Source organism: Ursus arctos, unplaced genomic scaffold, assembly GCF_023065955.2.
Source record: "Ursus arctos isolate Adak ecotype North America unplaced genomic scaffold, UrsArc2.0 scaffold_7, whole genome shotgun sequence".
Lineage (NCBI taxonomy): Eukaryota > Metazoa > Chordata > Mammalia > Carnivora > Ursidae > Ursus > Ursus arctos.
In genome coordinates this window covers 31184122-31197048 of record NW_026623089.1, presented here as the reverse complement: position 1 = coordinate 31197048, position 12927 = coordinate 31184122, and the positions used below count along the sequence as shown (strand labels likewise).

At 42.0% G+C, this 12927-nt stretch overlaps 1 protein-coding gene across 2 annotated transcripts in view; it reads right to left on the bottom strand.

Annotated features, from left to right (window-relative positions):
• ALDH18A1 (aldehyde dehydrogenase 18 family member A1) overlaps positions 1-12927 on the bottom strand; it is a 39065-nt gene that overhangs the window by 7177 nt on the left and 18961 nt on the right. For both annotated transcript variants that reach the window (XM_026493736.4, XM_026493737.4), the window contains exons 8-14: positions 10569-10693; positions 9549-9693; positions 8580-8653; positions 7349-7442; positions 4250-4470; positions 1958-2095; positions 44-239 (exon numbers count right to left, since the gene is read on the bottom strand). In XM_026493736.4, coding sequence (XP_026349521.1) covers positions 44-239; positions 1958-2095; positions 4250-4470; positions 7349-7442; positions 8580-8653; positions 9549-9693; positions 10569-10693 — 993 coding nt within the window. The remainder of the gene's footprint in view (positions 1-43; positions 240-1957; positions 2096-4249; positions 4471-7348; positions 7443-8579; positions 8654-9548; positions 9694-10568; positions 10694-12927) is intronic.

The window sequence follows — 12927 nt, the reverse complement described above, 5'->3', positions numbered from 1 at the left end:
GAAGTGTCTTGCCTGCGTACAGCAGGGGCCCCATCTGGCTCACCCAGTCTGGTGACTTTATCGACGCTGGCCTCTGAATCCACATACATGTGGCAGATCCCCTCACTGTGCCCCATCACCGGGATTCCCTTAGCAGCTTTCTGGATATCTCTGACCAGCTGGGAAGAGCCCCGTGGAATGATCAGATCTATCATTTTGTCCAGGCGACAAAGATCTTCCACTTCTTCTCTGGTATTCACCTGAAGAGGTACAGAGTAAAAACAAAATGACATCTGACCTCATGAAATACAAAGTAGCAGCACCCACCAGTGCTGCTGAGCAGCTCTACCCTGGGATGAAGCACTTGTGTCAGGACACTGAGGTTATGGCCTTTTTCCCTCCTCTTGATTTTTTAATTTCACCCATATGGTCATGTTATTTAACAGAAACACAAATACATATGTACGAGAATGTTCATAGCAACTTTATTCTGTGAAGCCCAAAACTGGAAACAAACCAAAAGGTGGCCAACGGAAGAAAGGAGAAACTGTAGCATATACATGTAAACAGAACATGACATGGTGATAAAAAAGAGAAGACAATGGCTGGAGGTAAGTAACACTGTGGATGACCCTCACAGACATAAAGATGAACGAAAGAAATACAACACAAAAGAGTGGGGGCGCATGGGTGGCTCAGTCGGTTAAGCATCTGCCTTCAGCTCAGGTCATAATCTCAGGGATCGAGCCCCTGCATAATCTTAGGGATCAAGCAGGGAGCCCACTTCTCCCTTTTCCTCTGCCCCTCCCCCCTGCACACTCGCTTTCTGTCAAATAAATAAAATTTAAAAAATATAAGAGTGTATTTTGTATGATTCCATTTATAATGAAGTTCAAGAATAAGCAAAACAGATTGAATGTGAAGGAAATAAAGAAGTGGCTATGAGGGGGCATAGTGATCAGGAAGGGCACAAGAACCTTCTGGGGTGCTGCAAACATTCTACAGCTGGATACGGCTGGTGGTTATGTATGTGTGTATGTGGATACATGGAAAGTCATCGAGTTGTTCACATGAGACTTGTAGGCAGTAGGGAGAGGGCTGGGAGGAAACCTGTCTAGTTAAGCTAGGATGTGGTAGAGCTGGGATTTGAGGCCCTAAAATCTGTGCCCTTTCCACTTTCTTTGTTGCCATAAGAAAAAACCCAATTCTTGTCAGTGAGCATGTAATGCAGCAGATTTATAGACTGTCCCAGCAGCCAGCAGAATCCTGGAATGTTGGAGTTAAGTGGGCTTCCACGGAGAAAGAAGGATCTGGAGTCAGCCGAGGTTCAAATCTAAACTCTACCACAGACTGTGTGTTTTTAGGTGAGTAACTTTTAGCACTGAGCCTGTTTTTTCCCTAATACTGATGGTATCTTCCCATTATGGTTGTTGTGAAGACTGAATGAGGCAACAGATGGAGGCTGTCTTGCCTACAGCAGGTGCTCAGTAAACTCTGGCTATTACAGTCTAGTTCAATGACTCCGCTTGCTGGTTGAGGAGAGTGAAATGATGGTTAAAATAATGAGCATAACAACAATAGTGATAATAGCATGACCTCATATTCATATGGTGCATGATGGCTTCATAAAATGTGTTTCATCTGACCTGCTCTAAATCACTCTGCTAGTGAGCAGAACCCTGACCTCATACTCTAGGGGAGTGTGCCCCAAGAATGAAGGACTAACAGACATTCTTATAAATCATAGTGCCAGGACACAGCTATATGAGTGTGGCCTTCCCAAGCCACTGAAGACCCATATGGGCCAAGAAAGCCTCTGGCATCATCCAGTGTGAGCAGGTGCACAGGACCTGCCATTCTTCCAGTCAAGCTTGCCTGTACAAATGGCTTGGCCTTAGGTGACATAAGCTTTGCTTCAAACACCCAAACACCCGACCTGGCATTCTGGCCCTGATGTGGCTCATTCCCAAGGACCTACCAGCTGTATGGCCTCTTTGACTCCATGGATTGAGAGGGCCTCTTGGGCCAAAAGGTGAAGAATCCGATTGCTGTGTGTGGCCTCCTTCCCTCCTTTGAGTAACAAGCCATTGCCACTCGCAATAGCCAAGGCTGCCACCTGCAGATCAAAGAGGGGAACAGTGAGCCAAAGGGAAAAAGCAATAATTAGAACAATTAGCACTCACTGAGTGAGCACTCCTCCTGTGCCAAGCACTGTGCTAATCACTTTATGAAGCCTCATCTGTTTAATATTCACAACATCCCAGTGGATTAAATACTTGTTTTATTCCCTGCTTTACAAATAAGACCCTGAAGCCCAGAGACTTGCCAAAGACACGTAGCTTATAACTGACAGGGCTAGCAGCCTTGACTCCAGAGCCAAAGCACCCGATCTCAGGAACTAAACTATATGGCTTGCTCAGCATCATTAGCAAAGTAACCTAAGTGGCCAGCGTCACATGGCTCTCTCCCCACTTTGGCCATGGTGGAAGATAGCCAGCTCAGCTGCCTTTGGCTGAGGCTGGGGGGCATCTCCAGCCACTTCCTACTCTGGCCCTGTAACTGTTCTGAGAGTTCTAAATGCCTGGTGCTGAGAACCTGGAGAAGACTAGAGCTCCTACCAGTCCCTGGACAAGCTGTGGCAGAGGCTGTTGGCAAAGGAGCTCAAGCAGGGAGCACAGGGTGAGCATGGGAGTCTGACATGCTTTGTGGTGAATACTTTCTGACATGACCTAAAACCAGTTTGTTCATCAAGGACTCCCATACCATTGGGGTCTGTCCTCAGGTCCTGGCTGGTGCTGGCACACTGCTCCCTTTGGCCACACACCTGTTTGCAGAGATACTCAGTGAAAAGCAGGCCACCCAGAAGAAGGGTTATCCTCTTAGAGCAAAGAGCTAGTGACATGGACCTGATCATCCAAGGCCTGAAGCTTAACTTTTTGAATGTTTTTGGGATGAATGAAAATCTTCCCATTTTTATAATGTAATAAAAGAAACGTAACTAAAAACCTTGCCTGAACATGTTAATTTTGATTAGTAGTTCTTAATCCCTTTTTGTTCTTGTTGCTAATGGACCCCTTATAAAATTAATGTAAACCTTCTCTACATAAATGCACTAGTACACCGGACTGCATACAACTTTTAGATTACATGGATTCTGTGATGCCATCCAGAGATAAGATGCCAGGGGAGGAACCTCAGCGGTAGTTGGCTAAAGAAGAAATCTTTCTCCATGTGAAGTATCAGCAAGTATAGGAGAAAAGTAGCAGAGAAATGTCATGGACCCATTCCTACTAGCAGATTAGGGTTCTACAGTTTTCACTGGAGTATCTCTGCAAACAGGTGTGTGGCCAAAGGGGGCAGTGTGCCAGCACCAGCCAGGGCCTGAGGACAGACCCTGATGGAATGGGAGTCCTTGATGAACAAGCTGGTTTTAGGTCATGTCAGGAAGTATTTACCACAAAGCATGTCAGACTCCCATGTACACTCTATGCCCTATAGTAAAGAGGTGCTGGTTTTTTGTTTGTTGTTTTTAAGTAGAACTTCTCTTTGAGACTTTGAGGCTAGTGCAAAGAAAGAGCCGGTATCATCCTACTGGTCAGAATGGTGGGAAAATGGTCCCAGATTTCTGGGAGAGTGGGTAACCAGTGGGGCAACCCTCTAATGCCACCTTATAAATCAAGGCATGGCTGCTTAGAAGAATCTTTTAACACATAGTTTCTCAACATTAGACAGTGATATGTCCATTTCCTTAAAGTGGGTTGCATTTTAGTTCCCATGAACTACTGAAAGTTCTTTTTCCTGAGAGATTTACCTACAGGAGACCATCTGTGACACTAACAATAAAGGGGTCTTTTTCACATGGGCAAAACCAGGTAGTAGATGAATGATCTTGCAGGAAGCTAGAAGTGGTCAGGGAACAAAGTACCCCAGTGAGCTAAGACACAGAAATGTGCTTCTGCATTGTGCCATGAAGTTTCATCTGGGCTCAGGTTACAGCTCCACGCTTTACAAGTGACAGGAATAGTAACTTCTATAAGCTTCAGTTTCTTCAACTGTAAAATGTACATATGAATACCTACTTTAGAATGGCTGGAAGAATCAGTAACATAAATTACTTTAAAACCTGAAAAGTCGCAAAAATTATCTTTGGGGGAGAAAAAAAGGTAAGATTTTCTCACCAAAAAAAAGACAAAAAAGAAAACTATCCATGGGAGACTTATTTCCAGTCCTGAAAATACATTCTTCCCCTACCCCAATGACAGGCACATACCTGAGGCAGACAGTCAGGGCGGGACTCAAAGATGACCAGCAGGACTCCAATTGGGACAGTCACTTGTTCTAGTTCCAAATTTTTGGCAATTCGGGTTCGGCGCAGAACACGCCCCACGCTATCCTGTGAGGAGGCTGCAATTTGTCGCAGACCAATGGCCAGGCTATTCAATTTGGATGTGGAGAGGCTCAGGCGTTTCAGCAGGGGAGCTGCGAGTCTCCCTAAGAGGTGTGAAGAGCACAAGATAAAGGAGCAGCTCTGGGCAGGCTGCAGCTGCTTTACTGAACACACTGCACTGTGTTAGGAACAGACACGAACTTAGGGGGTCTTGAGAAGACAGTGACATGCCACTTATACAGCTTCTTTAGGGGGCTTTTGGCAGGATAGTTTGTCATGGAAAAGCACGTACACCAATAGCCATTGTGCCAGCAACTTCAGCTCCTGAAATCTGTCATTTGCACTAGCAAACTTGCATGTAATGAGGATACTTGTCACAGCATTTTTACAATAGAAAGAATCAAATTCAACTTAAAAATTTAGACGATGAGCTACAATGCAGTTATTACAAATAATATATCTATATGTACTGATAGGGAAAGCTGTCCAGGATATAGTTTGTGAAAAAGGCAAAACCACAAAAAAGCATGCATAAGATCCTATTCATCAAATTTTGCATATATGCATGTGCACATGGAGATGTCTGCTGATGATCTCTCTTTCTGCATTATTTTTTTGTAATGACTTATTTTTATAATCAGAAGCAATAAAGATGTTTTCTTTTGAAATAAAAACTTAAATAGAATTCTGATAATTTCACATATGACATTTTCTTTAAATTTAAATACAACCATTTGCATGCTGTGATTCTCTCTACATACAAAGACACACATATTCCTAACACACATGCATACACACCAGGAAAATCACCTGGAAACACATCACAAATCATTACTATGGTTAATGTTGAGATGAGATGATGAAAAATTTCCCTTTCTTTTTTATAGTCACACCCACCAAGGTAAAATAATAAAAAGTTTTCTACTTAGGAGGGGAGGAACCAACACTATTAAGAAAAAAGGTAGGGGCGCCTGGGTGGCACAGCGGGGGGTGCCTGGTGGCACAGCGGTTAAGCGTCTGCCTTTGGCTCAGGGCGTGATCCCGGCGTTGTGGGATCGAGCCCCACATCAGGCTCGCTGTGAGCCTGCTTCTTCCTCTCCCACTCCCCCTGCTTGTGTTCCCTCTCTCGCTGGCTGTCTCTATCTCTGTCAAATAAATAAATAAAATCTTAAAAAAAAAAAAAAGAAAAAAGGTAAATCATCATTTTACTGATACATCAATCCATTTTTTCACTTTTCCCTATGTGTTTTCTTAAAGATTTTAATTAATTAATTAATTAATTAATTTATCTATCAGAGAGAGAGCTTGTGTACACCCACAAGCAGGGGGAGCCGCAGGCAGAGGGGGGAGCAGGCTCCCCGCTGAGCAGGGAGCCCGATGTGGGACTCAATCCCAGGACCCTGGGATCATGACCCGAGCCAAAGGCAGACACCTAACTGACTGAGCCACCCAGGCATCCCTCCCTATGTGTTAACATCAAGTTTTAAACATAGTGTGTTAAATGTTACATTCCAGTGTTCCACCTCACAATGCATGTATGTTTTCCATGTTGCCAAAATTGTTGTAATTACTGCTAAAAACTCCACTGAGTTAACATAGCTTAATGCACTTAACCAGACCTATGTTATTAAACACTGAAGTTGTTTGCAGTTTTCAAGGTGATAAATAACCCTGCTCCAAGAATCTTTGCGTACAGAGAGGTTCTCTCTTCTTGAAATAGTTTCTTAGGATACATTTCCTGAAATGGGCTTACCAAGTCAAAGGGGACCACCATGCTCATGTATACCCAGGACTTTCTTCTTAAGCTGCTGCGTGTCTTTATGAATTTCCAGAGAGACAGAACTGGGACCAAAAGTCAGAAGTCTGCCAACTAACTGTGTGACCTTGAGCAAAAGCTTTAACCATAGTGGATCTTAATTCTTTTACTTTTAAACAACTGGATAAGATTATCATCCAAGATTTCTTCCATTTCTGAAAAATCTATTTTATGACTTTCCAATACTGCAAAAATTTAAAAGACCAGATGTAACCTCTAAAGGAAGTTAGTTCTAACACAATAGCTCCAAATGTTTTAAGAAATCAAAGTAATGTTGATGAGCCTTGCAAGGTTTCTTTGAAGGGAACACCACTAATCTGGATGTTTAATTCAAGACACATTTATTCAAGAGAAAAGGAAATTTAAAACCCCATAAAATCACCCCCCATTTTTTAGGGTGGAGATAGAGAATTAGGAAGGATAGAAAGACTGAGGGCTGACTTGACTCTCTATATATTTAGCTGTCTGCAATGTGAGTTCGGACATATCACTCACTCTACCATCTGCATCTCAGGGCATTTGTGGATGGCATCTGTTGCTAGCTCTGGGCAGACTACAAACTGATTAATTAACTACGAGATACACTATCTTTCATCATAGAACCCACAAACTACTTCCACAACTATTTTATATGCACAGTCCATATGGGTTTGAATCCTGGATCTATCACTGGCCATATGGTTTTTAGGCATATGACAACTTGTTTGTGCTTCAGTTTCCTCCTCTATAAAATAGGGATAATAAACAGTAACTAACTCGAAGGTACCATGCTTACAGATAAAATGATATCCTGTCTGTAAAGCCTTTAGCACAATGCCTGGCAACATGGAAAGTCCTCAGTAAGTGTTAGCTGCTATTAGTGAAATGTCTAAAATGATGGGGTCCTCAATCTTTTTCTTTTTTGTCCTGAAACTGCCATAGCATCCATGGCTCATGACCTGTGGGTACAGAAAAAGCCCTTTGGAGCTTGAGATGGTATGTATAATTTGAAAAAGCCCAATGAATGCTAGAAAGTATCTCTTAATAAAAATGATGTATGATATGTAATTTCTCTATAACAATCTTGTCTTTAGGCAGACTATGAGATAAGAATTATTAGTAAAACAAAGAACAAAAACCAAAATGAAATCCTCCATAACATTGACTCTGAATCACTTGGTCTTTACCCTCTGCCTCCTCCAAGTCTTTTTTGTTGGCTAACAGGATCTCATCACGTTGGTCCGTCAAAAGATCAGCCAGATGATGGATAATCTCTGCTCTCTAGGAAGAAAGGTAAAACATTAAAAAAAAAAAAGAAAAAAAAAGCAAACACATTAATCCAAGAAGAATGCACAGCATACTTTTATTTATTTTTTTTTATTTTTTTTTATTTTTTTATTGCACAGCATACCTTTAAACCTACTCCTTTGAATGAGCCAGGCCTTGCTCCTAAATCCAAGGTCACCACTGACTGAAATCTCCTTACCTCTAATCATTCATTCCCCAGCTTGGCTGTCCTCATTTTTTCCTTCCTCTCTCACTACTAATCTCTCCGATGAATGACAGACACAATCTGTCCCCAAGAAGGGGGCCAGCATTTTGAATCGGCATGATATACCCATCTCCGCAAACTCAATATCACTGGCTGTATAGTTTATTTCCCAGGTAAGTTTTTTTTTTTTACACAATTATTTATTTAATGAATTCAGCCAAAGGGAGAAAACCCAGTCCTGGACGCCTGATTAAGTCCTTACCCACCTAGATTAAGAAGTGTGGCAAATCAGTGTGATTACTGAAGAAGAGGGTGGTGGTTTAAGAGACAAGCTAAGCTCTTCCTTTGCTTTCCTTTCTCTACTTGCAGTTATTTTAAATTCTCTTCTTTCTCAGGCCAAAGCGCTCCCTTGAAGAAACCTAAATACACCACTTTCAAATCCATCCTTAACAACACAAGCCTTGAGAAGCCAATCCCCAGCTTCCATCTGACTGTCTTGCATTTCCAGACTGCTCGTGTCTGCCACTTCACTGTGGGCAGGACCCTGACTAGAGAGCAAGCTCTTGAGCTTGCATCTAAAAAGTAAGTTAGGTGATTCGGATGAGTTAGGATAAGCAGTTTTCCTCCACTTCCATGCCTGGTATGTGGCAGGCTTGGGGAGCCTCCTTGGTTTCATCATTTTCATGATGTTTTTGCTCAGAACATCATAGAGATGAAAAGCTACCTTAGGCTTCAGGCTTAAAAGACAAAAGGGAAAATAAAATTTGGAGAAAGAAAACAGGCGGAACAAATCTGAATCACACCTATAACTAGAATAACTGTGTGGGGTCATGAGGAACGAAAGGGGAGACAGGCTTGACTGTGCACTAAACCTCACAGCATGACTTACCCTGAAAACCAACAGAACTATTAGCTAGGGTTATTACCTGCTCAGGTTCCAAAGTGGCCAACATCCTTCCTCCTGATCGAGCCATTTCTCCCTGCTGCTCAACGGTAGGACCTGCAAGAATATTTGCAAACATCAGATCACGGACAGCTACCCCAGCATGTGCACAGAACGAACACTCAGTGTCTAGGTGTGCTTGTTTCCCGGAGGTCACTCAGACCAATAAAATGGCAAAAGAATATACTAGATTAATTCAGGCATAAATACAAGAAACTTGTCTATATTTCTAAAGCAGACAACATAATTTATGTCTTGTAGAGTTCTTTCAATTCCACTTTGGCTTATATTCTCTAACATGTTTGCATTTTTGAACGTAGATTATATGGAAATTCTATTTTTGTGAACAATTGAGAGTACATATCATGTCTTATGCATCTTTGCGTTTCTAGGCATCCAACATGGGCCTAGCAAATGTTTCTTAAGAAAAAGAATGCTTGGGGTGCCTGGGTGGCTCAGTCGTTATGCGTCTGCCTTCGGCTCAGGGCGTGATCCCAGGGTTCTGGGATTGAGACCCACACTGGGCTCCCAGCTTCTTCCTCTCCCACTCCCCCTGCTTGTGTTCCCTCTCTCGCTGGCTATTTCTCTCTCTGTCAAATAAATAAATAAAATCTTTAAAAAAAAAAAAAAAAGAATGCTTATATTCTTTAACCTAGTGCTTTAAGAGAAGCCTAGTTGAGCAGGTTAGCTAAATTTTACAGAAACAAAGCAAAATCCAATTTTGTTAAATTTTACAGAAACAAAGCAAAATCCAGTTTTGTTAAATTTTACAGAAACAAAGCAAAATCCAATTTTGCAAAGAGTGTCTGAAACAATATCAGAATTCATGATATCAACACATCAATTTTGTGATTTCTATTCCTAGAGGAGAACTCAGTCTTTAGTCTCATCTAGGCCATGGTGTGGCTACCTATCATCCACAGACCATGGGACTCCATCAAGAACTACCTACCTGCAGGCTTTACTTCGGAAAAGAAGGTGCCAACTTTCTTTCCCTCCACGATGTCTGTGATGACATGCCCAGACACCTTTGGGTGGGTTCCGTTGGCAATAACCACAGAAGTGCCACCTTGCAAAGCCCAGAGGGCTGCTTTCACCTAATAAGAGAGGTTAGATCCCAACATGAGGTTCAGACCTTTGCAGGGTCTAGTCATCCACACTTTAAACTTACAAAAACAGAGAATACAATGTGATATTGAGCAATCAAAGTATATGCAGGAATGTTTCCAACAGCTCAGAAGCTCTGAAAACACACTCAGCCTGTGCCCTCTTTCTAGCCCAACTTCAGCATGTGCTGCCTAACAATGAGCCAATCTACCCTTTATGCTCAGTGCTCTAAGACTCTCTAGTACTGGGACTAATAACTTCTACGCTTGACCTACTGTGCCTCGACTTAGTGTCCAGTCTGGTGTTTGGCCAGAGTCTGATCCTGAGTTCTTTTAGCCTTTATGTATCTCTTTTGTATGTTTCTGCCATTGCCACATATAATGCTGTATCTTAAGAGTATTACTTCTTAGAATAATAATGGGAGGGAAGAATTTCTGAAAGATTTCATAAGAAATATTTGTCTGACTGCCTCAGTCAGTGGAGTGTGGGACTCTTGATCTCAGGGTTGTGAGTTTAAGCCCCACGCTGCGTGTAGAGATTACTTTAAAATAAATTAAAAATCTTAAAAAAATTTTTTTTGAGCTGATAAAAGAGGATTTATGAATTATGAAAAACATATAGACTCTGCCCTTGACAAGTTTACAGCATGAATGCACTATGTAATATTAGTAAAGAGAATACATACACAGACACAACTAAACATAGGTACACAACATGCATTAAACCCGTATTTAGACGTGCACATTTAAGTGTATATGTGCTTAGGATCATAACCATTAGCTCCCAAGCACTCACAAAAGTAAAAAGGATAAAATACTGTTTGGTTTTATATCTGTTACAGGCAGTAAGAGTATCAAACCCATACCTTGGCTTCCATGCCACCCATTCCCACTCTTGACTTGGTTCCGAAAGTCACAGACTGCTGATCTCCAGGATAAAATATATCAATAAGCTTTGCATCATCTGACCCTGGGGGACTGTCAAAGAGACCTAAAAAGCAGACAAGAGTAGTAATATTGCTGTAATGGAAATGAGTGTCCCCTCAGATAGACCCCCTGGGCACTGGCCAACCACTCTGCATGTGACTGATCCAGATGAATTCTGTGTTCTACCAGCTGTAACCAGAAAAGGGAACAAGGGATCTGTCTAGTCTACCCCCGCTGAGAATCAGCAATAGGAGGACTCTCCTTACATACTTATATAACCTGGCTTAATGAATGAATGCTTGCCAGCATCATGACATGAGCATAGCCTTATCAGCTCTGCCCACTGTCTACTGGGCAGCTGTCCTCACCTCTGCCACTGCTACTTACGATGCCAAATTAAGTAAGTAACCGAAAAGGATGAGTGGCTATTGCAGGAGATACGCAGCAGCCATATACAATAATGTGACTATCTCCAAGTGGGATGAATTGGGAGACAGGTTTTCATGAACTCTCACAGCACCCTTTGAAACAACCACTGACTATACTCCCCATGTTATGGGTAAGCTGTTGTGAAGTTAGGCTGAGTCAGCAGGAAGAGCACACGACTCTCAGCATTCAGAGTCAAAGCCTATGTCCCTTTTACGACTGAACAGAATAACATAAATCACGAGTTACATGAAACATTATATGCGTACAAGCCATGATTAAAAATCTTCACAATATCACTTGTAAAAAGAGCGAGATGGAATCTTGGAAAGAAAAATCATGGGCCTGTGAAAATGGAATCATGTTAAGGCCTTAGTGGGACACATATAGAGAGGAAGTGCCCAGGGTTGGGGACTGACTCAAGGACATCTGGGCAGTGATGTTTTTGGTTTAAGTTACTGCTTTTCCTGTGTGAAAACACAGCCCTCTCTGCTTCATCATTCCAAATCCCTAACACGACCCTGCTCTACATGCCCTCTCTAGGAGAAAGGAGTCAAAGGAGTGAGGAAATCGGTGTCAGGTATGGAATGAAACAGTGCTAACCATGGGCAGCAATTACAGGGCCAGAAAAGCCACCTCTTACCACCTCTGTCCACCACGGTGCAGCCCTCCACGGCTCCTGGATTCGGGGCTAGAGTCTTCCAGAAGGCACTATACTATCAGATCACAGGCTTGGATTCTGAGGCTGTTTTGGTTTCATACAAAAACGGCCTGGGCAAGGTTGTACGATTCTATGCCAAACCTTCTCCATAGATGCTGAGGAGTGCCTAGCATTCTGATATTCTGCCAACCCTTCTTTTTCCCTTATAGCAGCTTCTCAAACCCATCAAGAGCATATTTAAAATTTTAATACTGTGCTAAAAATCAACATTCAGTGGATAACTAATCAGGGTTAATAGCCCAAGCCTGTTCTTTGTACATTCACGTACATTTGTACACAAATATTCACAGCAGCGTTGGTTGTAACAGCTCAAATGTCTACCAACTGATGAATGGGCAAATAAAATGTGGTGTATCTATAGAGTGGAATATTATTTGGCAATAACAAGAAAAGTACTGATGTATGCTATCACATCGACGACCAATTTTGGTGTTTGAGGCTGCATTAAAAATGTTTACTAGAGTCTAGTTCGAATTGGGCTTTACATATTGATCTTTCAAACTCATGTCCTTTACTCTGCAGGCAGTATAGGAGAGAGGAGAGTGTGGATTTTCAAACTGAACAGACTTACTTTTAAAACTAGCCTCTGCTAAGTACTGACTATGTGACTTTAGATATACCATTTAACTGGTGTGAACTTAATTTTTAATTTCTTCATCTGAATAGTAGAGTTAACCTATCTACTTTGCAGGATTGCTATAAGGATTCAATAAACTGAGATTTATAAAGCACCCAGCACAGTATTTGTGCATCGTAGAGATTTAATAAAAATCCGTTGATTAACTGAAAAGCCTTCTTCTCTAGAGTGGCTCACTCTTATCCCAACCTAGCTATTCCTGTCCTGAGATTTCAAATTTATAGTGGATAAACATGGTACCAAGACTTCTTATAGGTAAAGAAATTGACATATACGTATGATATATCAGATTTCCCACATGGGTAGAAGACAGATCAATCCATCTGTATCTCCCCTTGCCTCCACTAGGTAGCTCCCTGTTCTTAATCTTACACTACTGGAGTGTAAATGGAAAATAGGTCCTTCTAAAGGAGCCTGCCTCGCATGTGGGCTAGGAACAAAATAGGTTTTTCTGATCCCCTGGGAATGTAACGGGGGACTTTTGGGATCCTGTAGGTTTGGCCTGTTTTAAACA